Raw genomic sequence first — 21,728 nt, forward strand, 5'->3', positions numbered from 1 at the left:
TCACTGGGCAGTTATGAGCTGATGGTCCCTGAATGCTCCTAGTGTCCAGGACTGGGTGGGAGGACAGAGCAGAGGCTGTCTGTCTGCTGGGAGGTGGGTAGGAACTTCCTAAGTCCAGATGAACTGGTGCAACAGGAGTGTAGATCGTGGATTTCAGAGCATAAACATTTGGGAAGCTTTTTTACCATCTTCCTTTTCCTAAGGAGGCTCAAGATGAGTGTAGAAGTCACTGCCCACAGAGGTCAGAGGCCTCGAGAACATTTGCCGATGGAATTTAAGGTGTGGGGATCAGGTGAGAAAAGGAGAGTTCAGGCCTGGAGACAGAGGAGTTTGCAGCAAAAGAAACAGGTCAGCTTGTGTAGGAATCCCCCGAGAGCCTGTTCAAGCCCGGTTGGTTCCAGTTGGTTCCAGTGGGCTGTGATTCGCATTTCCCACCAGCTCCAGGCCCCCTGGCCCCGACCCCACCCTAGGGACCCCACCCTAGGGACCCCACCCTAGGGACCCCACCCTAGGGACCCCACCCTAGGGACGGAACTGTAGCATCTGTGGTCACAGCATGCTGGGGGCGGTGCCTTGCTGCCTGGCAGGTGGGTGGGGTCGGGATGTGGGTCTGGGAGAAATACAGAGCCGGGTGGGGTCTCGACCAGCACAAGCGAGGCTCTGGCTGCGGCCCCGCCCTCAGCTTAGGACTGTGGGTTGTCTGGGTCCATCCACAGAGCTATTTTGGGCTTGAGAACATTTTTAGCAGATGAATTATATACTTGCTTATTGCTGCTTCTAAGTGGGAACAAACAGCACGTTCTGATGACTTAATGAACTTAAGTTTTAGAAACCGTTAAGATCTCCTGACCCCGAAACATGGAGACACTTCCCTTCACCATCTGCCCTGTCTCTGCCCACACTAGCAGGGCGGCTCCCGAGGTCCTGTGTTATTTCAGTCCACACTCCACATCCTCTGAAGTGATTTGTTGAAGCAAAACGAGAAGACTGAGGAGTTTGTCAAGACTCTAGTGTGGCTTTGGGATAACCTGCAAGGGTTATTTCTGTGAGCTTCCCAGGAGAGGAGTCCTTCTGTGTTTAAATAGTCCCTGTTAGAGGATCATAAACCTGGAGAATTAGCATCGATCCCTGTGAAACTGGGCTCCCTGCAGACCTGCTGGGTGAGGGTCTCTGGGAAGCGACTCTGTTGAGGAACCTCTGCCTCAGGTGAGGGCAAGAAGTGAGGACCATTCCTAAAAATATTTCTTATGAGTTTAGAAATAGAAACCATACTTTCTGGTTTTGGTGGCACAAGACACTGTGCTCTGGGGGCAGAGAGGGGAGACTGTGGGCTGCACGTTAGCCGGGTTAGTGGTGTTGTCAGCGGGGGGTGGGGGGAGCGGGGCGGGCGGCCAGAACCAGGGCAGCCCCGGCCCTCCAGGAGGGCCCGGGTAACTCCAGAGGGGCCGGGTAACTCCAGGGGGGCCGGGTACCTCCAGGGGGGCCGGGTAACTCCAGGGGGGCCGGGTAACTCCAGGGGGGCCGGGTACCTCCAGGGGGGCCGGGTAACTCCAGGGGGGCCGGGTAACTCCAGGGGGGCCGGGTACCTCCAGGGGGGCCGGGTAGCTCCAGGGGGGCCGGGTAACTCCAGGGGGGCCGGGTACCTCCAGGGGGGCCGGGTAACTCCAGGGGGGCCGGGTAACTACAGGAGGGCCTGGGTAACTCCAGGGGGGCAGGGTAACTCCAGAGGGGCCGGGTAACTCCAGGGGGGCCGGGTACCTCCAGGGGGGCCGGGTAACTCCAGGGGGGCCGGGTACCTCCAGGGGGGCCGGGTACCTCCAGGGGGGCTGGGTAACTCCAGGGGGGGCCGGGTAGCTCCAGGGGAGCCAGGTAATTCCAGGGGGGCCGGGTAACTACAGGAGGGCCTAGGTAACTCCAGGAGGGTCAGATAGCTCAGGAGGGCCCAGAGCACACGCTCCTTCTGACCCTCACTCCCCATTCATGCTTTCCACACAGGCAGTGTTAATATGCTAGCTTTTAAGGTTAATGTATTCATTAGCTCAACTAATATTTATTGAGTGCTTATCTAATATACAAGATAAGGCCAGGAGTGCTGAAAGCAGAAAGTTAAAGCTGACAGCAAATAGACAAATTTGCACAAAATAATTCCAAGAGCCTACAAAAATATGAAACAATAAGCAAATGGGACCTAGCTAAATGTAATCACTTTTGTATAGTTTTTGTTTCCTCTTTAAGGAAACCATACACGAGGTGAAAAGACAGCCATGCCAGAAACCAGACAGCCCATCAGAAAACGGGCCGAAGACCTAGACATTTCTCCAAAGACATACAGAGAGCCAGCAGGCACATGAAAAGATGTCCAGCATTGCTAACCATTAGAGGAAAGCAGATCGAAACTAAACTATGCGAGACACAAGTTTTTTTTAGTTAAAAAACTGAAAACAGAACTACCGTAGGATCCAGTAGTCCGCGTCCTGAGTGTATATCCAGAGAAAGCCGTCGTTCGATAAGATGCACGCCTGCTGTGTTCACTGCAGCAGGGTTTACAGTAGCCAGAACACGCAAACAACCTGAAGCGCGCCAACAGATAAACAAGGTGTGTGCATATACACACACACCATGAACTACTGCTTGGCCATAAAAAAGAATGCAGGAATGCCATTTGCAGAAACATGGATGGACCTAGAGATGGTCACACTAAGTAAAGTGAGTCAGACAGAAAATAATATACAGTACTGCTGACATGTGGAATCTAAAAAAAAAGATACAAATGAACTTACTTACAAACCAGAAATAGACAGACATAGAAAACAAACCGATGGTTACCAAAGGGTATAGTGGGGGAGGGGAGAGGGGTTAACATATGCGCACCACTATATATAAAATAGATAAACAGCAAAGACCTCTTGTAAGCACAGAGAACTGTATTCAATATCTTGCAATAGCCTATAACGGAAGAAAATCTGAAAAAGAATGTGTGTGTGTGTGTGTGTGGGGACCACTTTGCTGTGAACCTGAAACATGTTGTCAACTAAGTATACTTCAGTTTAAAAACTGGTTTATAATATGACTATGTTTAGTATTGAGGCAAAAACCTTATTCACGCTGGTGGGGGCCACGCTGCTCCCTGGACCTGGACTACAGTGTGAGGGCGAGAGCAAGGAACCTGCCTGTAAAGGAAGCCAGCGAGGCGGACGGCCTCCACCTGGCGCCGAACACTCGCAAGCAGAGCTGGCTCTTGTGAGTGTGCAGCCTGAATCCATACCACACTCTGTGGTCTAGAAACCACAGTCCACGCACATGTATTAATGCAGTCCAGGGTTAGTGGTTTGTAACACCCGCCGAGGCAATGATGAGCCAGTCGAAAGCAATCCAGTCTTCTTCAATCTAGGTCTCAGGATTCTCCAGTATAGCATTCCAGGGAACTTGTGCTCAGAGGAGAAAAGGCACAGAGAACACAGGAGTAAAGCATCACATGCATTTCCCAAGATAAACAGTAGACAGCAGAATTAGACTTGCAGAGTTCGCAGAATGTCAGCTAACAAAGGTTAGTGAACACAGAGTAGTGAGAGACAAGATTGTAAACACCAGCAGGATAAGAAGCGATGAGGAGCACCTGAACCCATGTGAAAAGTTCAAATAGAATGCCCAGAAATGAAGATCCCAAAAACTGATATGAAAAACTCAGTGAATGCGTTAAATAGCTGATTAGACATAGCCGAAGGGAAAATTGGTAAACTGAAGGTATTACATTTGAAAGATACCCAGAGACATAAAGGGATGAAAGGGGTGAGAGAGGGTTAGAGACACAGAAGGTGGAGGGGTTGCTGGACACACCCCGTGGAAATTCCTAAGGCCAGAAGCCACTGAAAGGCCACAGGAAGGAGGCGGCGTCTCGATGCCGCTCAGCCCTCGAGGGGCCACACCTGGGGGCAGCACCCAGAGGCACAGGCCCAGACTCAGACGGCGGCTGCGAGGGAGGGGAGAGCGCCCGGGAGGCCAGGAGGGCGTCGCCCCCAGGACAGGCCTCTGATGCGGACGGGCTCTGGGGCTCAGCCTTGCCCCCGAGGTGGCTGCGTGCCTTGCTGTGTCGTGGCCCTAACTCCCAAATCTCCTCCAGTAACCACCTTGGTGTTTGGTTGTTTGTTTGATAAAGTTGCTGTAGAATCAAAGAGCCCTGGTCTGGTCTTAACCCGACAGCCCGCAGGGTCTGGCGCCCCATCCAGGGGAGGTATCAGAGGGAGCTCGGCCGCCTGGGTGGGTCAGCCCACCCAGTGTGCTCTGTCCTTCCACAACCTGACGTGCAGCTGGAGCGTGAGGAGTGGAGCAAAGACACTCACCCCTTCCCTCCTTTCCCCGGCTTCAGGCTGGGCCTGCCTGTGCAGGAGTCCCCACGCCCTGGGGCTGCCGGACGCTGCCCACCCACGCGCTGGCTCACGGCTCCTGCCTTCCCTCCTGCACGTCTGGTGCAGGACCCGTGCTCACATGTCCTGGGGGACTCGCAGGGTCAGATGCCTCAGGAAGAACCAGCCTCTGTCCACCCCAGGCCACCTCCAGCAGGTGATTTGGGAATGGTTTCCGTTCTTCCAAAAGCAGCATCTTCCTGATGTTGCAAGTGGACTGGTTCACATTTAACTTCTTACAGCCATACTTTTTAATCATTTAAATGACAAGTCATCACTTCTTTACCTTTGATTTAAATGTTAAGGCTCTATGAACCTGGTCGTCAGGGTTGGGGCTGGATGGCTCCCTGCTCAGGGCCGTGGCGCGCCTGCAAGGCATCCTGGGGTCCCCGGGCTGGGGCAGATGGGGCTGAAGGCTGCCCGTGGAGGAACCCATCACCTCATCCAGTAAAAGGAGCATGTTGATGCCACGGGCACACACACACAAAGTGAAACAGAGCTCTTGAGGGGCTTCCCTCATAGCTCAGTTGGTAAAGAATCTGCCTGCAATGCAGGAGACCTGGGTTTGATCCCTGGGAAGCTCCCCTGGAGAAGGAAAGGCAACCCACTCCAGTATTCTGGCCTGGAGAACTCCATGAATTGTGTAGTCCCTGGGGTTGCAAAGAGTCGGCCACGACTGAGCGACTTTGACTTTCACTTCAGTGCTGGGTTTGTCTAGTCCTCTGCAGGAGTATTGCACGAAGTGGCCGCTCTTCATTTCCATTGGTCCACATAAGTGATCATGTTGAGAGTGACGCTGTCTGCTGCTCCCCGGGGCGGGTCGGAAGGGGCTCCTGCTCCAACCCTCGCCTCCCCCAGGGGCGGCTGTGCCAGGTGTGCTGTGCCTCCTGCCTGGACGCCCCTCCCTCCAGGCCTCGGCCATATGACTGTTTGGCCCTGCAGACCTGGCCCGGGGCCTGCCGCGTGCAAGGCGGGCACATCCTGCCCCCTTGCTGGGTTGTGTCTGTCAAGCAAGGAAGGCAGGTTACAAAGTTGCGTTCATAGTAAGATGCCTTTTTGCTTAAACCTTGGGATCCTCTAAAAACGACCTGGAGTGTGAGGACCTGAAGGCCAGTGTGGCTGTTATTTCTGAGCAGTGGGATCGCAGTGGCGGTTTGTTCTTTTGTTTGTAGGTATTGTCCTTTTACGTAATTAGAAGTTACTTAAATAACCGCTTTCTGGACCGCAGGGAGGAGGAGCCAGCGCATCGATTGGGCTGTAATTACAGAATCTCGGTCTGCTGCTCTTGCCAAGATCTTTCCCGAATGAAAGGCTGTTCCCTAGCCGGTGGGCGCGAGCTTCCGGTTTGCAGTCAGAGGGAGCGTGAGGGTCAGTGACTTGAGAGGGTCCTTCTGTTCCTTCCGAGAGATGCAAATTGCTCGGAAAATAGAGCTTTGTGTGATGGGAGTGACTAGACCCAGAAGGGCCTCCGCAGTCTTCCGAGGGAGAAGCTGTTTGGGGTTAGGGTGTGACGGGGGAGAGGAAGTCTGTGGTTTGAGGGGAAAGACGTCATTTTCTCAGATGTTTTTAATGAAAACCAAGTTGTTGACTAGAAAACACCAACTGACATTATGAGACTGTACAAATAGCATCTTCTTTGCTTGCGTTTTTCTCTCTAATTTCTCAAGTTAAAGCTTAAAATATTTTTGACATAAATGCAGGTCTCAGGTCCACACGTTCCATACCACCTGGAGTGGGTGTACCCCCACAGTCCTGGGGGGCTCTGAGAGGACCCCCCCACAGTCCTAGGGGCTCTGAGAGGACCCACCCACAGTCCTGGGGGGCTCTGAGGGGACCCTCCCTCCACAGTCCTGGGGGCTCTGAGGGGGACCCCCCACAGTCCTAGGGGTTTTGAGAGGATCCCCCACAGTCCCAGGGGCTCTGAGGGGGACCCTTTTCCCACAGTCCTGGGGCCCTGATGGGGACCCCTCCCCCCATAGTCCTGGGGCTGTCTGGTCCAAGGGGGGCCTGCAGCTCAGAGCATCCCCCCAGCACCTGTCTCCATCCTCCCTGAGCCCCTGAGTCTCAGGATGGGGGGCTTCTCTCTGAGCTCCCAGATGCCCTGCTGACCACAGTGTCCAGGCCCTGGCCAGGCCGGGACCCTGCAGGAGAGACCATGGGTGGACCCCGTGCACCCCTCTGAGGAGTCAGTCCCTCCGTGTGGGCCTGCCGGCCGGGCAGTCTGGAAGTCGGGTTAATGGGACCCCCCTGGGTTCCCCCAGGGCTTCCCAGGCTGCTGCCCCCTCACCCCCAGGGGTCTCACCGACACCCTCCTTCCCTCAGGGCCTTTCTGAAGCTTCTGGGATCTGGTGGCTTCAGTTGCTTTAGGAAATGTGGCCTAAAAGGACTGTCCAGATGTGACTTGTTGGTGAGAACACATGATTTCCCTGGGGGGTGTGGGGGGCCCTGTGTGGGGTGTGAGCCGGGTAGTGAACCCCACGTGAGCAGGGGCTTTCCAGGCGGGAAGACAGTCCAGGAGGGGAGAGGAGCTGCCCTGGCCACGGGCTCTGCCCACAGTCTCATGCAGATGTGAGCAGCGGCCGGAGGGATGCTGCTGACTGTCCACGTCCTCGTGTGTATGGAGCGGCTTTCTCTCCGGAAGCCGGCCCGCCCTGCGCTCTGGCTGTGACCCCCAACTGGGGGAACCTGAGCTTTTGGAGAGGGTCTGGGAGCCTCAAACAGAAGCCGTCGTAATGCACACTCGCAGACACCAAGGGCCATGCTGCCTGGCGATTTTAAAGGAGTTTAAAACCGTTTAGAGGAAGTACAAGAGGGACTCCAAAGAAGCTAGAAGGGGTTTCTGCTGCTTCTGGGAGCTGAGCGAGATCATGCCCGGGGTGGCCGGGCCTCCCAGCACTGGGGCAGCCTGCGGGTGGGGTGAGACCACCGCCCCGTAGCACTGTCCCTGTGGATGCCGTCACCTCCCTTCTTGACTCTTCTCCTGTAGATGCTTGGATACGGTGTTTGGCTTAATGAATTTCACTCCAGATTTTAGGGAATGGTTTAACCAATGCGTGATTATCGGCCAGACGCTGAGCTGTTTAATCTGGCTGGTGCCCTTTTTGGAGACCTGGCCCTACCTGCCTGGCTTCCGGCTCTCGCTGCTCTGCAGGGTGGTCCCGAGCCCACTTCTGGACCCCTGGGCTCTGTGTGGGCTGCCCTGGGGCGCATCTGGGGCTCACAAGAGACTCCCCTCTATTCCGTGGCTCCCGCCCTCCCCTCCCCCAGACCTGGGAAGCGGATGCCCGTGTTTGGACATAGAACAGCATGAAAGGGGAAAACCAGGTTCTTTTTCGAGGCTGGCCCTGGTGGGGGCGGGGCGGTGCCAGCCTGGCACAGTGTTGTGGGGTGGAGGGTGGGAAATGACTCTGCAGGCAGAGGGAGGTGGTTGCACATCTGGGCTCAGGGAAAGGGGAATCTGCTTTTGAACTTCTCCCTATAATTAGCAAGAAAGGCACTCTGGCTGACCTCAGGGCTGCCGGTATTAAGCCCTCTTCATACAGTGGTAGTTCAGGCCAACTGTCCCTGGGCTGCATGTTCCCTTTATCTGGAGAAGCCTGCAGCCGTGCCTCTCCGACCCGTGTGCAGAGATGCCTGGGCAAAGGTGCCAGCCAGGGGGCTCGGGCTATGTGGCCCTCTGGGTCCCCCAGAAAGAAGAGACAGTCTTACAGGCACATGAGAAGGTCTCACCCTGCTCCCCACCATCCACAGCTTCCTCTATTTTGGAAAAATGCTTCCAACTCTGTCCCTACGAAGAGACACTGTGGGCTTCCCCTTGACCAAGAGGGAGTGGCCTGGACCATGATGGCCCAACCCTGTGCTCACCTCTGAGGACTGATCCCCCTAGGATGACACCCCAGGACTGACGACACCCCGGCCCCGGCACCCCCAGGACTAGGGACGTGGCTCACAGAGTCTAACGCTGTCCCTCTGTCTCTGTCTAGCCCTTTCTATGGAGAGGACTTCTACTGCGAGATTCCGCGGAGTTTCCGTCACCTGTCCTTTTACATTTTTGATCGAGATGTTTTCCGGAGGGATTCCATCATAGGTAGGTCCCTACCAACCAACCAGGTGTATTCTTCATTTTCTCTGCCTCTTCTGAACGGGGACTTGTTCTGGAGGAACTGGGACATCTACTGGACACCCCATCTGAGCCAGTGAACTGCGCCAGCATCTCGCCTGCCCTTGCTGGCTGTCCCAGTCTGGCCATCAGCAGGTGCGGGGCAATGCCCCATGAGCTCATGGAAACACATCAGAGCCGTCCATCAGGGCTAGAGTGGGGTCCCTGGCCCTGCCCCCAAATGACTCCCAAGGGCTCCTCCAACCACCCCATCCCCTGCCTATCCCTAACACCCAGCACCCACCTATGGGGGGGCTGTTTTCAAGGTGTTGGGGTGCTCTCAGAAGGGTTGAGGTACTCTCAGAGGTGTTGAGGTGCTCTCAGGGGTGTTGGGGTCCTGCAAAGGATGTTGGAGTGCTCTCAGAGGTGTTGGGGTGCTCTCAGGGGTGTTGGGGTGCTCTCAGATATGTTCAGCAGCTCTCAGAGGTGTTGAGGTGCTCTCAGGGGTGTGGGGTGCTCTCCAAGGTATTGGGGTGCTCTCAGATATGTTCAGCGGGTCTCAGAGATGTTGAGGTGCTCTCAGGGGTGTGGGGTGCTCTCAGGGGTGTTGGGGTGCTCTCCGGTGCATTGAGGTGCTGCTCTTCAGGGTGTTGGGGTGCTCTCAGATATGTTCAGTGGCTCTCAGAGGTGTTGAGGTGCTCTCAGGGTGTTGAGGTGCTCTCAGAGTTGTTAGGGTGCTCTCAGGAGTGTTGGCATGCTCTCAGGGGTGTTGGGGTGCTCTCAGGGGTGTTGGGTGCTTTTAGGGGTGTTGAGGTGCTTTCAGGGGTGTTGGGGTGCTCTCAGGGTGTTGAGGTGCTCTAAGGGGTGTTGGGGTGCTCTCAGAGGTGTTGGGTGCTCTCAGAGACGTTAGGGTGCTCTCCAGGGGTTGGGGTACTCTCAGGGGTGTTGAGGTGCTCTCAGGGGTGTTTGGGTGCTCTCAGAGGTGTTGGGGTGCTCTCAGGGGTGTTGAGGTGCTCTCAGGGGTGTTTGGGTGCTCTCAGAGGTGTTGGGGTGCTCTCAGGGGTGTTGGGGTGTTCTCAGAGTTGTTGGGTGCTCTCAGGGATGTTGAGGACTCTCAGAGGTGTTCAGGGGCTCTCGGAGGTGTCAGGGTCCCAGATGCACCAGCATCCTGGAGATAGCGAGGCCCACCTTAAATGGGGAGCAGCCCAGAGCTGCCCGTTTGGTGGGTGCGCCTTTGTCCCAGGAAAGCCCCATCAGTTCCCTTGGCCCCAGAATTAGACCCGAGCCCCCACAACACGGGCTCAGCTGTAGCCTCAGGATCCAGCTGATCATTGGTGGCCTGGCTGCTCCTAGCGGGCGCAATCTCAGTGCTTGCTCTGGGGCAGAGCAGTGGACTCTGACAGCCCCTGACCCTTCAGTCTCCTGCCCGCTCCTGGGGCGCCCAGCTAGCTCCACTCACCACCCACATATGACCAGCCAAGGGTGTTTGTGTCCAGGCCAGTGGCCCTCAGAAAAGGTCTGAAGGCAGCGCAGGCGCTGAGGCCCTTTAAGGAAGCGTCTAGCGGAGTTCCCAGCACATGGACCAGAGCTGCTCTCGCGTGTCAAGATGCAGATGCTGGTTACTGGGTCTGGCCAACAAGCCGCATTTTTGGAAACTGCCGAGTTTTAAGTAGAGGTCACCAGGGTTTGTTTGACAAGTGCATGGCCTGGATCACACAGGAACTCAGGCAATTCATAACTTGACTTGTTTAAGATGGAGCTGTGGTTGGGCTGCCAGCAGGACCTTTAACTCTTGATCCGGAAGGTTTTCCATGTGGGGTAGGCAGGGGACACTTTCATGACACTCACCCTGTATGCCTGGCTACCTTTGCCCTAAGGATGGTGCCCGAATGAACCCTTAGCAGCTGTCAAGCCCTGGTGGTTCCTCCTCGAGGCCAGACATGGGCTCCAGCCCCTACTGAGAGGTGCCTCTGTCTGGTGCCTCCTGGCCTGGAGCCCCCCTCAGGCCCTTCCCCAGTGCCCACATGGCTACCACTGTTGGCCAAGACCCTGGTCAGCAAGGGGCTGCCCCTCGGTGCATGCTACGTCCACCGTCACTGTGGGAGCAGCTCTTTTGTGTCCACCGGACCTCACTTCCCGTGGCCTTGGGCTCCCTGCTCGGTGCTGGGGTGTCTCTGTCCAGCTGCTGCTGGACACACCGGGGTTTGTTCAAGGAGGAAAGGGAACAGAGCGGAGGGTTTGGAATGTGATGTGTTACCTGATGGAGCAAAATGCCAGGCTGGATGAAGCACAAGCTGGAATCAAGTTTACTGGGAGAAACATCAATAACCTCAGGTATGCAGATAACACCACCCTTATTTCAGAAAGCAAAGAGGAACCAGAGTGCCTCTTAATGAAAGTGAAAGAGGAGAGTGAAAAAGCTGGCTTAAAATTCAGCAAATTAAAAAAACGAAGATCATGGCATCGCGTTCCATCACTTCATGGCAAATAGATGGGCAGACTTTGACAGTGACAGACTTTATTTTTGGCTCCAAAATCACTGCAGAGGGTGCCTGCAGCCAGGAAATTAAAAGACACTTGCTCCTTGGAAGAAAAGCTATGACCAATCTAGACAGCATATTAAAAAGCAGAGACATTACTTTGCCAACAAAGTTCCATCTAGTCAAAGCTACAGATTTCCCTGTAGTCATGTATGGGTGTGAGAGTTGGACCATAAAGAAGGTTGAGCACCAGAGAATTGATGCTTTTGAACTGTGGTGTTGGAGAAGACTCTTGAGTGTCCCTTGGACTGCAAGGAGATCCAACCAGTCCATCCTAAAGGAAATCAGTCCAGAATATTCATTGGAAGGACTGATGCTGAAGTGGAAACTCCAATACTTTAGTCACCTGATGTGAAGAACTGACTCATTGGGAAAGACCCTGATGCTGGGAAAGATTGAAGGCAGGAGGAGAAGGGGACGACAGAGGATGAGATGGTTGGATGGCATCACCAACTCGATGGACATGAACTTGAGCAAGCTCCGGGACATGGTGAAGGACAGGGAAGCCTGGCGTGCTGTAGTCCATGTGGTCGCAAAGAGTCGGACATGACTGAGCGAGTTGAACAACAAAGATGTTTATTAATCATTCTGTTTAAGGCACCTGCTATTTTTAAAGATAACTAGCAAAAGCATGGTTTAGCAATTCCTGGTGGCTTTAAATTGGGATGTGTCAGGGTACAACCAGATTTAGAGTTTTCAAAATCGTTCTCACAGCCATAAAAATAAGAGGCTGTCTGATCTCCAGGGGTAATTTAAAGTTATGACTAGCAATTATGTTGTTACCAGGATGAGAAACCACATTCTAGGGTATAAATTTGTGTCACAGAAACGAGCACTGTGTCACCGGCTTCTCACGTCTGCCTGTGATCTATGGCGCAGCACCCGGCTCTGCCTGTGCAGCCCCCGTGTGGCCCCCGCGGGCCGGGTCCCGGGCGCCCCAGGGCGGGTGCGGAGATGCTCGTGTGAGTGGTGGAGGTCATGCCGGGTCAGGGCCACCGGCTCTGGGAGGGTGGCTGGTGGGGCCCCTCCCACCGTCTCCCACCTTTGTCGCGGGGAGGGCGTCCTGCAGCTTCTCTGTGAAAGGCGGGGTTTGCTGTGAGCCCTGGTCCATAGGCCCGTTTCCTGAGCTGTAGCCTGTGCGCTCTGCCTGTTGCAGGGCAGTCGGCTTTTGCCCACTCATCACCAGATGGGGGTGGGGTTGTGTCCAGTTTTTTGTGACTGTGAACAAAGCCGCCCTAAATTTTCTTGTCTAGGTCTTTGTGTTGACAAATGGTTTTATTTCTCTTAGAAAATACCTAGGAGTGAGATTGCTGGGGCATTCTGTAGGCTTTAGAAGACAGCACAATTTGCCATCCCGAATAGGCCACTTTGGCATTAGGAATTGTTTGAGCTGAAGGCAGTTGAGAAGAAGCAGACACATGGAAATCTCTCTGCCCTGCAACCTGGGACAACTCTAGACCCCGATCAGCCTGGAGGCGACCCCCGAGGAGCCCACGTAGCAAGCCCTCTGAACCTCTGCTGCTGCTGCTGCTAAGTCGCTTCAGTCATGTCCGACTCTGGTGCAACCCCATAGACGACAGCCCGCAGGCTCCGCCATCCCTGGGATTCTCCAGGCAAGAACACCGGAGTGGGCTGCCATTTCCTTCTCCAATGCATGAAAGTGAAAGGTGAAAGTGAAGTTGCTCAGTCGTGTCCGACTCTTAGCGACCCCATGGACTGCAGCCTACCAGGCTCCTCCGTCCATGGGATTTTCCAAGCAAGAGTACTGGAGTGGGGTGCCATTGCCTTCTCCGTCCCGCTGAAACTCAGACTCCCTGAAGCTCCTCCTTTGTGTCATCACTCCTCTGAAAATCCCTGACCATTGTTTTAGGTGGAGATGCTCCGAGTTGCTGCCGCTTCCTGGAGTTACTCATCGCCAGGCTTCCCCTCATGTATCTGAGATACATGTCAACAAACCTGTCTGTTTTTCCCTGGTTAATTTTTCTTTCGTTACAGAGGCCAGAGAACCTGAAAGAGAAGGAGAAAGATTTCCATCCCGTCAGTATTTGCCTCTGTTAGAGACTGACACTGCTTTCCTCATGCGCCGTTTTGAATTCTCTCCAGCACTCGTGTCTTCTTTTATTTTCAGTTCATTTTTCCCATTCTAATATGTGTGTCGTATCTTACTGTAGTTTTTACTGCTTTTTCATAATGAAGAATTATTTGGGCATCTTTTCATGTTCTTATTTACCATCTATATCTCTCCTTTGGTAAATTGTTCAAATCTTTGCCCTTTTAGTTGGGCTTTCTTGTTGAGATTTTCAGTTTTTAAACTGTGTTCTGGATACAAGCCCTTTATCAGATGTGCACTTGCAGATATTTCCTTCTAGCTTCTGACTTGTCTTCTTATTTTCTTACTAGTGTCTTCTGAAGAGCAAAAGTTTTTAATTTTTATAAACTCCAGTTTATAAAAACTTTTTCATAGTTTGTATTTTTGGTGTCATATCTAAGAATTCTTTTCCTACTCCAGGGTTGCGAAGATCTTCTGTTTTTCTTCTAGAAAGTTTTTGGTTTTAGTTCTTATATTTAGATCTATTTCAAGTATATTTTGCATGTAGCAAGATTTGTTTTTCTCCTTATAGATGTCCAGTTGAATTTCCTTAGCATCTTTTGAGAATCGATTGACTTTACACGCATGGGTCTAGCTGTGGCTTCTGTATTCTCTTCCCCTGGTGTGCACTCCTTTCCTCACACCAACATCACACTGTCTCAAATCCTGCATCTTCACAGTAAGTCTTAAATCGGTCCTGTGAGCTCATCAGCTCTGTCCTTTTCCAAACTTGTTTTGCTATTTTAGGTCCTTTGAATTGTCATTTACATTTTTGATCCACTTCTCAGTTTCTAAAATAATTGAGATTACATTGATCTGTAGATTAATTTGGGGAGAATTAACACTTTGAGAAAATTGAGTCTCAGACCCTCCAGCATGGCATGTCTCTCCACGTCCTTGGGTCTTTAATTTCTTTCATTAGGGTTTTGTGATGTGTTTTCAGCATACACATCTTGCACGCACACACGCTTATGTGTGGGGAGTGTGTGTATATGTGCATGCGTGTGTGTGTGTGTGTGTGTATTTATATACATATACCCCTGTGTTCATGTCTTTGGTGCTGTAGACAAAGATTTCTCTGTAGTTCACCAAAAGCTCAGCCGTAAAACCACCATTTTTTGGGTGTGTTAGTGTCTTTGCAATTCCGGTTTCCACTGTCATTGCTTCTGTGCACAAATAGACTTGATTTTTACGTACTGACTTTGTATTCTGTGGTTTTGCTAAACACAGCTACTCTACTAGCTTTTCCTGTAGATTCTGTAAGCAAAGCCTTCTTTCTTCCCTTCACGTCTGCAGGCCCTCGTCCTCTCTCTGCCTCCATGCGCCTGCGGGACACCAGGGGAGCAGCAGCGCCGAGAGCGTCTCTGCCCCCGCCTGTCTTGGGGAAGCATCCAGCTGTCCCTCCTTAGTTGCCGTCCTGAAGGTGCCACCCTCGGCTGCCCACCTTCCTGCGCCCTCTGTACCATCCCTGTCCCCCCGTCACATGCCCCTTCTTGAACTGCCTGACGTGCTTCTCTCTTCTGAATAGACCCCAGCAGGTATAGTGCCACCAGAGGAAGTAACACACGGGGGTTTTAGTGGTGGAAAGGCTGTTGCGCCTTTCCTCCTAAGTGGGTCCTGAGTCTGTCCTCCTGAGTGGATGAGGCCCAGGGGATACAGTGACCTGATGTCACCCAGATCAATCAGCGAAGCTACGGATTATGACACGTTGGGCACATTTACGTGGTTTGCAGGTCAGTTCTCCCAGGACAGCCTTTGGAAGCACTGCCTCTGCCGTGTAAAGAGTGCACGTCCATATGTTCTGGACGTGGTCAGCCTCCAGAAGGACAGGCTGGCAGCTGGTGACAGAGGTGACCCCACGGTGGAACCTGTGTAGCAGGGGAGAGACAAGCTTATTCTTGGCTGTATTTTATATCCTTTTGGATGTTTCAGATTTTATTCTGTGTTTCTGTATTACCCACTTAAATCTGAATTAAGCACTTCCAAAAATAAAGAGTAGTACTGATGTGTAAGTCATAGAAGTCATTTGAGTATTAAATATGTGACTGCTCCCTACTCCAGTAAAAAAAAAACCATGAAAACACTGTGGTTACTTAAAATCTCAAACTTCAAATGTAGCCCTCCTACCCAGCTGAACTAATTATGGAGTCTGAACATTTCTTTATCCCTTTTCAATGAAATGTGTTGCCCAATTCAATTCCAAGAAATATTTGTTTCTTGTGGCTTTATGCACGCAAGACTCAGTCATATTCCCATCGGGGAGAAGGGTAGAGTTTTGTAGGAGCCCAGCGGAGAAGCAGCAGTCTTCTCCTGGGGGCTGTGCCTGCTGACAGGTGTCAGAGGTGGGGGAGCCCACGTCAGGCCCTGGCGAGATGCCCCCCAAAACCAGGCAAGGTGGTAGGGGAGGAGCCTGGGGTGGGTCGCTGATGCTGATTGAGGAAGGCCCTCCTGGCTATGACTTGCGTCCTCTGCTCTCCTGCGGCCTGCACTCTGCGGCAGCCTCTGCTGCTGTGTGCCTTGTGCCCTCTGCCTCCTTGCTGGCATGGGCTCCTTATCCGACTCTGAGTGCCATGGCCTCAGTGCCCTGTGAGGCCTGTGGTGGGCAGGATTCGGCTCTGCATGGCCAGAGCTGAGCCAGCGAGGTCGACGTGAGCAGGGATCGGTGCTGACCCTTGGAGCCAGGTGTGCTGCGTCCACTGTGCACGTGGACAGAGGGCTGGCCTTGAGCCGCCGCATGTGATGGTGGGAGGTGAGCGGAGGCCTGTGGTGGACGTGCTGACATGCTGCGGGGACAGCGGGCAGGGGAACAGGCAGGGGATGGCGCCGCAGCCCCCGGCTCTCGGGATGGCATGTCCCTGTTTCATTTCTAACTTCCTGGCTGTGCCCGGCAGGTGCATCTGTCGATGTCTGGAGTCCAGAGTGTGAAAACTGTGGGGCAGAGACCTTGTCTCACCTACCTGGGTACTCTGACTGCCCTTGCAAAACTAGACAGAAGACAGACTAACAAGAAGAAACAAGCATTTTCAATTCCTCTTAAAGCGCATGTGGCGGGGAGACACCTCAGCGATGAGGAGGAGCTGGTGACGTGGGCCAGCAGCACAGCTTAGGGAAGGGACGGCGGGTTTTGGAGGAGGGTCGAGACGAAGGAGGGGCTGCGGAGAGTGCGGGACCCTCTGGGGCTGATGCCTCCTCACTGCTCTGGCTCCACCACCTGTATTGTGGGTGCATGTCCTGAGCCCCCAAGCCCAGCAGCAAGGCGTCCTTCTCCTCCAACCTCCCCCTACCTGGCGGATGGGACCAGGCCCCAGCGAGGCCACCGGCAGCTCCCAGGGGAGCCAGAGAGGAGGGCACATCGTGGGAGAGCCTGGTGGGACGGTGTCTGGGAGAAGCATGAGGCAGAAAGACGGGAAGGCAAGGCGCCTGACGAGGCAGGAGGCCCGGAGCCTCGCAGGACAGGCTGCCTGTTCAGTGACCGAGCCGCATCAGCGACCTGCCGCCTGCCCCCCAGACAGCTGCTGGATGAAGCAAGGGGACAGAAGCTTTGGGGACCCACGAGGCAGGCCTCCCTGTGAGGCTGCCAGTGCTTCTGTCTCGTGGGAGCCGGCACGTATCTTTGCAGAAGCCCGAGATGGAGCCCTCCTCCTTGGAGAGGAGGACTGTGTGTCCTGGGTGAGGGCAGGGCTGGCCCGCCAGCTCCGGGCTCTTCAATAGTGTCGTCTTTGGTGACGAGACTGTGGTCCTGAGTTAGGCTGTGTCCTGAGCTCCAAAAGGAAGCAACTGAATTTTAAAAACGTTTAATTTTATGTTGTCCTTTATTGCTCCTATTTCCATATGTGATTTACCGTGTATTTAGGACATGTGTGTACATGTGGATCGTGTGCACACACGCGTGTACAGGGTGCTCACGTGGCCAGGCTCCCCCTCCCCTTCTCTGGTGGACAGTGTGGTCCCCGTGCTCAAGGCCACGGAGTGTGGGGAGGTGGGCAGCCTGGTGCCCTCTGTCACTACAAGCTGGGGGCACGCGTCTGCTAACTGCCCATGCGCTTTCCTGGAAAGAAAAAGGTGAATGAACGATGCATGATGGTTGTAGATATATATTAAATACTACGATTCTGTACCAGGTAATATACATCACACATGTGTATTTATGTGTATGTTTTCACTGACGTTCTGACTCCTCAGTACCAAGCCTGTGTCAGGAACGTAAAGCTGTTGAGAGTGGGCATCCTCAAACTTTGGGACCCTAGGAGTTCCCTGCAGACTTTGTGGAAGTGCAGATTCCAGGAGGAACTCCTCTGGAGATTCCTCCACCCCGGAGGCTGCTTTCTCATCTGAAACAAGCCCGGGAACTTGCATTAGGAAGCCCTGCGGCTGTTTGGATGTAGGGGGCCCATGATCACACGTCGAGAGACACTGATTCGTAGACCCAGGCAGGTGATAACCGGCTCATTCCGCAGGCCTGACAGGAACACGTGTGCACACATGCTACATAAGCTAAACACACACATTCACACACTGTGTGAACCGACTGTGCGTGCTCCCATGAGCTAGGTGTGCACACGCGTGAGTTCTAAGCGGCAGCTCATACAAACACACACACACACACTAGATGTGCACACGTATGAGTTCCCAGCCATGGCTCATGCAAGCGCACACACTTCCAGGGTATCTGCGGCAAAGTCCTCAGCAGACACCAGCCACCACGTGCCACAGCATGGATGTTGGGGCAGGAGGGGCTGTGACATGGCTGCCTTGGGTTCCTATCCCCTCACCCCATCCCACACCCTGCCCCGGGCCCGGGCAGCACCCCTGGCAGAGCCGCCCCCCGATCTGCAAGATTTCCACCAGCTGCCCCTGAGCCACAGTCTGGGTGACATGGGAGGAGGAGCCCGTCCAGGCCAGGCTGTGTTCAGGTGGACGTGGCACTTCCAAGACAAATGTGGCCTCTGTGACCTTACCGCATTGTCCGTCTCCCAGTGCTCTATCCTGGGTTTCGGTCTGAGATGACTGACGCTGATAGTGGAGATCCTGCTGGCCGGGCCGGTCTGGCGGGCAGATCGGCCCCTCATGACTGGTCTCCTCTGCATTGGTCTTCCAGGAAAGGTGGCCATCCAGAAGGAAGACCTGCAGAAGTACCACAACAGGGACACGTGGTTCCAGCTGCAGCACGTGGATGCTGACTCCGAAGTGCAGGTGAGGCTCACGGAGCCCACGCGTCCAGGTACCTCGGGGTGAAGGAGACCTGAATGTGGCTGGAGAAACAGATGCAGGATTCTGGCCTTCAGCGGAAACAGGGGTTAGCAGACTGTCCCCTGGGTGTGTCCTCCTGGGTGGTTTGTTTTGTTTGTTCCATCGGTTGCTGTCAGACTTAGTTGTGCAGCTTAAAAATGTAAAATGCAAAAGAACGTAACAGATAATTGAATATAGAAAGAGAATAAGGTGAGAAAACCTAAGGCTGTGGGCCTCTATCTACTGGAGGCGCCCACGCATGTTCTGGCTCCCTGCCCCAAGAAGGACCGAAGGGGTGATGAAGGGCCTGTGGCCTGAGCGTCCACAGGGCCCACCCGGTGCCCCAGCCATGTGTTAACTGGGAGTGCCACCTTGACGAGGCCCGGGGCTTCCCCCCAGCAGGGCTGCTGCCTGGGTCCAGGGTCCAGGAGATGCTCGTCGGGGGGCCTGCTTGCATCTTCTCTTCCCTGGTGACCCTGCCTGTGCTCCTGGTCAGCCTGTCCCCGAGCCCAGGCCATGCCTGGTTCCAGGACCAGAGCCTCTGCCAGCAGCATGGCAGCCTGGGGCCTGCACTGAGCTCAGCAGAGCGTGGCCCTGGTGCTTTGGGCCTCGGCTTCCTCCCCATCACGTGGGGTTTTATAAGCAGCAGGATCACGGACCGAATCCTCTGGGGGGCCCTTGAGCCCTTCCCGGGGGTCAAACAGCAGGGTCATGGACCGAATCCTCTGGGGAGCCCACGAGGCCTTCCCGGGCTCCTGGCCCAGTGTCCACATGCCTCCTCGTGGGCCCAGGGCCTCCACTGAGCTTGGAGCTGTGTGCCGGGGCTCAGGATTTCTGCTGTGGACGCCTCGTGACCACTGGGGCCACGCCCAGCCTGTGACAGGGAGATGGCACATGGGTGCGTTGAGACTCCCAGGATGTGGTGAGGGTGCTCACGCTTGGTCGATTCTGACTGAGGCCCCATGTGCTGCGGGAGGCGTGAGGGCCTGTGATCACTCAGGACGAGGGGCGCGGTCCTGACTGTGATGCCGATGCTGGAGGACGACAGCGGCCGCTGCTGCTCGGGTGGCCGGGAGGCCCCTCCGCGGAGGCGGTCAGACACGCGTGCTGCGCGTGCTTCACTCCCGTCCCCGCTGCCTCCGTCCACACTTCCCATCACTGCTGTTCTGCAGAGACCCCACCTGCAGCAACGACAAAGCCACTGCTCAGTCCCCAGCTGTGAATGCTGCCCTGCCGGCGAGTGGAGGTTTCCCTTGTTCCCTTAGTCCCCAGATGTGAACGCTGCCCTGCCGGCGAGTGGAGGTTTCCCTTGTTCTTGCCTTTTTGAAAAAGCTTAGCTTTTAGTTCTGAAGCTGTTATCGAGTCGTAGGAAGTCACAGGAAAGGCTGCCCAGGGCGTGCTGGTTAGCCTGTTTGCACTCAGATGCACCGGGTCTGGGCCCTGTCCCTCCCAGACCCCGCCCTGTGGCAGCCGTGCACCTGGGCAGGGCCCCCGACACCACTCAGGTCCCACCAGTCCAGGTGTGCCTGCGTGCACCCTCGTGGGCTGACGTGAGCACGCGTGGCCCCCTCTGTGGCTCTCAGCCACACTATCGGAACCACAGTGCTTTCCTGGAGCCAGCAGCAACGCCTTGCTTTCATTTCTGGTTTTAGTAACTTGTGTCCTCTTTCGCTTTTTTAGCATGGTTAGAAGTTTACCAATTTTACTGTTGTTTTTTTTTTTATTAGCTTTGGTTTATGTATTTTCTCTATTGATTTCCTGTTTTTGGTTTCACTGATTTCTGCTTTGATTCAAGTTGTTTTCTTCTGGCACTTTAGATTTAATTTCTCTCTTCCTAGTTTCCTAAGGTGGAAGCTTAGATTACTGATTTTTAGACCTTCCATCTTTTCCAATATCTGGATTCACTGCTTTGAACGTCCCTCTGAATGCTGCTTTGGCTGCGTCTCATAAATCTTGATGCTTTATTTCATGTCAACTTATGAAAAGAAACAAATTCAAAGTTTTTTTTCCCTGAAACTTCTGCTTTGGCCCTCTTGTTATTTGGAAATGTGTTGTTTAATCTCCATATATTTTGTTATTTTTAGCTTTCTATCTATCACTGAGTTCTAGTTCAGTTTCCAGTGTGGTCAGAGAGTGGCTACGATGCTTTCTAGACTTGCTGACATGTATTTAAAGCCAGGTTGGTCTGTCCCAGTGGGTGTTTCATGTGACCGGGTCTGTGATGCTATTCAGTCATTATTCCCCTTAAATAAGACTGAGAAGTCTATGAAGTCAGCATTTTCAGTGCTCTGCCCCAAGTCTCTCTTCTCTCAGACCAGCGTAATGCAAGAACCCTTGGCAAAGTCTCACTACATCTTGCCTGGGCTCACAGCTAATGAGCAAGGTTCAGCTGACCCTCCTGTGGGAGGGGGACCACCCCAGCCCTCAGCTTGGCAGGTGTTCTGGAGCCACCTCCCTGGAGAGGTCAGGGCATGGCTCCCGTTGGGGTCAGAGCAAGCCCAGGGGACACATGTGTGCAGCCAAGCAGCCAGTGGCCCTTGTGTCCATGGGAGGTTTCGGAAAGGAACTTGGAGACACTGACACAGTGCTGCTCTGTTCTAAGGAAAGTCATTCTAGTTTAACGTCACACTCGCTCACAGAAGCACCCGCACCATGCTCTTCCTGTTGGACTTTTGGGGGCTGGTCTTCTCCACTCTGTTTGCAGCCCTGATCATGCCCTGACTGTGTCCACCTGTCCGTCCTGCCCACTTGCTGTCCTCAGCCAGGGGCCCTTTGCACACACAGCCCCAGCCCAGTTGCGTTCCTCCAGCCCTGCCCCCTTCTCCCAGAGCATCCGTGAGCACTGACTTCCTTCCTGAAGAGCAGGGCTGAGGCTCCTGGCCTCCAACCAGCCTCACGACAGACACAGAGACACCAAGATGGCAGCAGAGCTGCCCAAGGCCCCCAGCGTGCGGTGAGCTTAGCGCAAGCAGCAGCCGGACATGCTGCAGACACTGTGCCCTCAGGGCCTTTTCCTTTTCTTTCTTCTGAAGCAGCACTTGCATTAACAGCCTGCTCATCGTAAAGCAGGAGGGCTGGAGACGTAAACTCTGGGATCTGAGCTGGGCAGGTAGACGGGCCATGGATGCAATGCAGGGTCGGGTCTCACCAGTGCTTGGTGGGAGCCCGTGAGCCCCCGCTGCTCATGGCCCCTGTGACCCCCTGTCCTTGTGCCTTCCAGGGCAAGGTCCACCTGGAGCTGAGGCTGAGTGAGGTCATCACCGATTCCGGTGTTGTCTGCCACAAACTGGCCACGCGGTAAGACCCGGGACAGCCCCACCGCCGGTCTGTTTGGCCCTGAACCTGACCCCAGGCAGTGGGCAGGTCAT

General features: G+C 54.3%; 1 protein-coding gene across 7 annotated transcripts in view; it reads left to right on the forward strand.

The window, feature by feature from the left end:
- Nucleotides 1–21,728, forward strand: part of RASA3 (RAS p21 protein activator 3) — an 83,617-nt gene that overhangs the window by 33,289 nt on the left and 28,600 nt on the right. For 5 of the 7 annotated variants that reach the window (XM_045162487.1, XM_045162488.1, XM_006076609.4 and 2 more), the window contains exons 3-5: nt 8,387–8,490; nt 18,230–18,324; nt 21,581–21,657. In XM_045162487.1, coding sequence (XP_045018422.1) covers nt 8,387–8,490; nt 18,230–18,324; nt 21,581–21,657 — 276 coding nt within the window. Of the gene's footprint in view, nt 1–8,386; nt 8,491–18,229; nt 18,325–21,580; nt 21,658–21,728 lie in introns of those variants that run through there. The other 2 variants (XM_025262498.3, XM_025262499.3) reach the window with 2 other exon arrangements.

Source organism: Bubalus bubalis, chromosome 13 (assembly GCF_019923935.1).
Source record: "Bubalus bubalis isolate 160015118507 breed Murrah chromosome 13, NDDB_SH_1, whole genome shotgun sequence".
Lineage (NCBI taxonomy): Eukaryota > Metazoa > Chordata > Mammalia > Artiodactyla > Bovidae > Bubalus > Bubalus bubalis.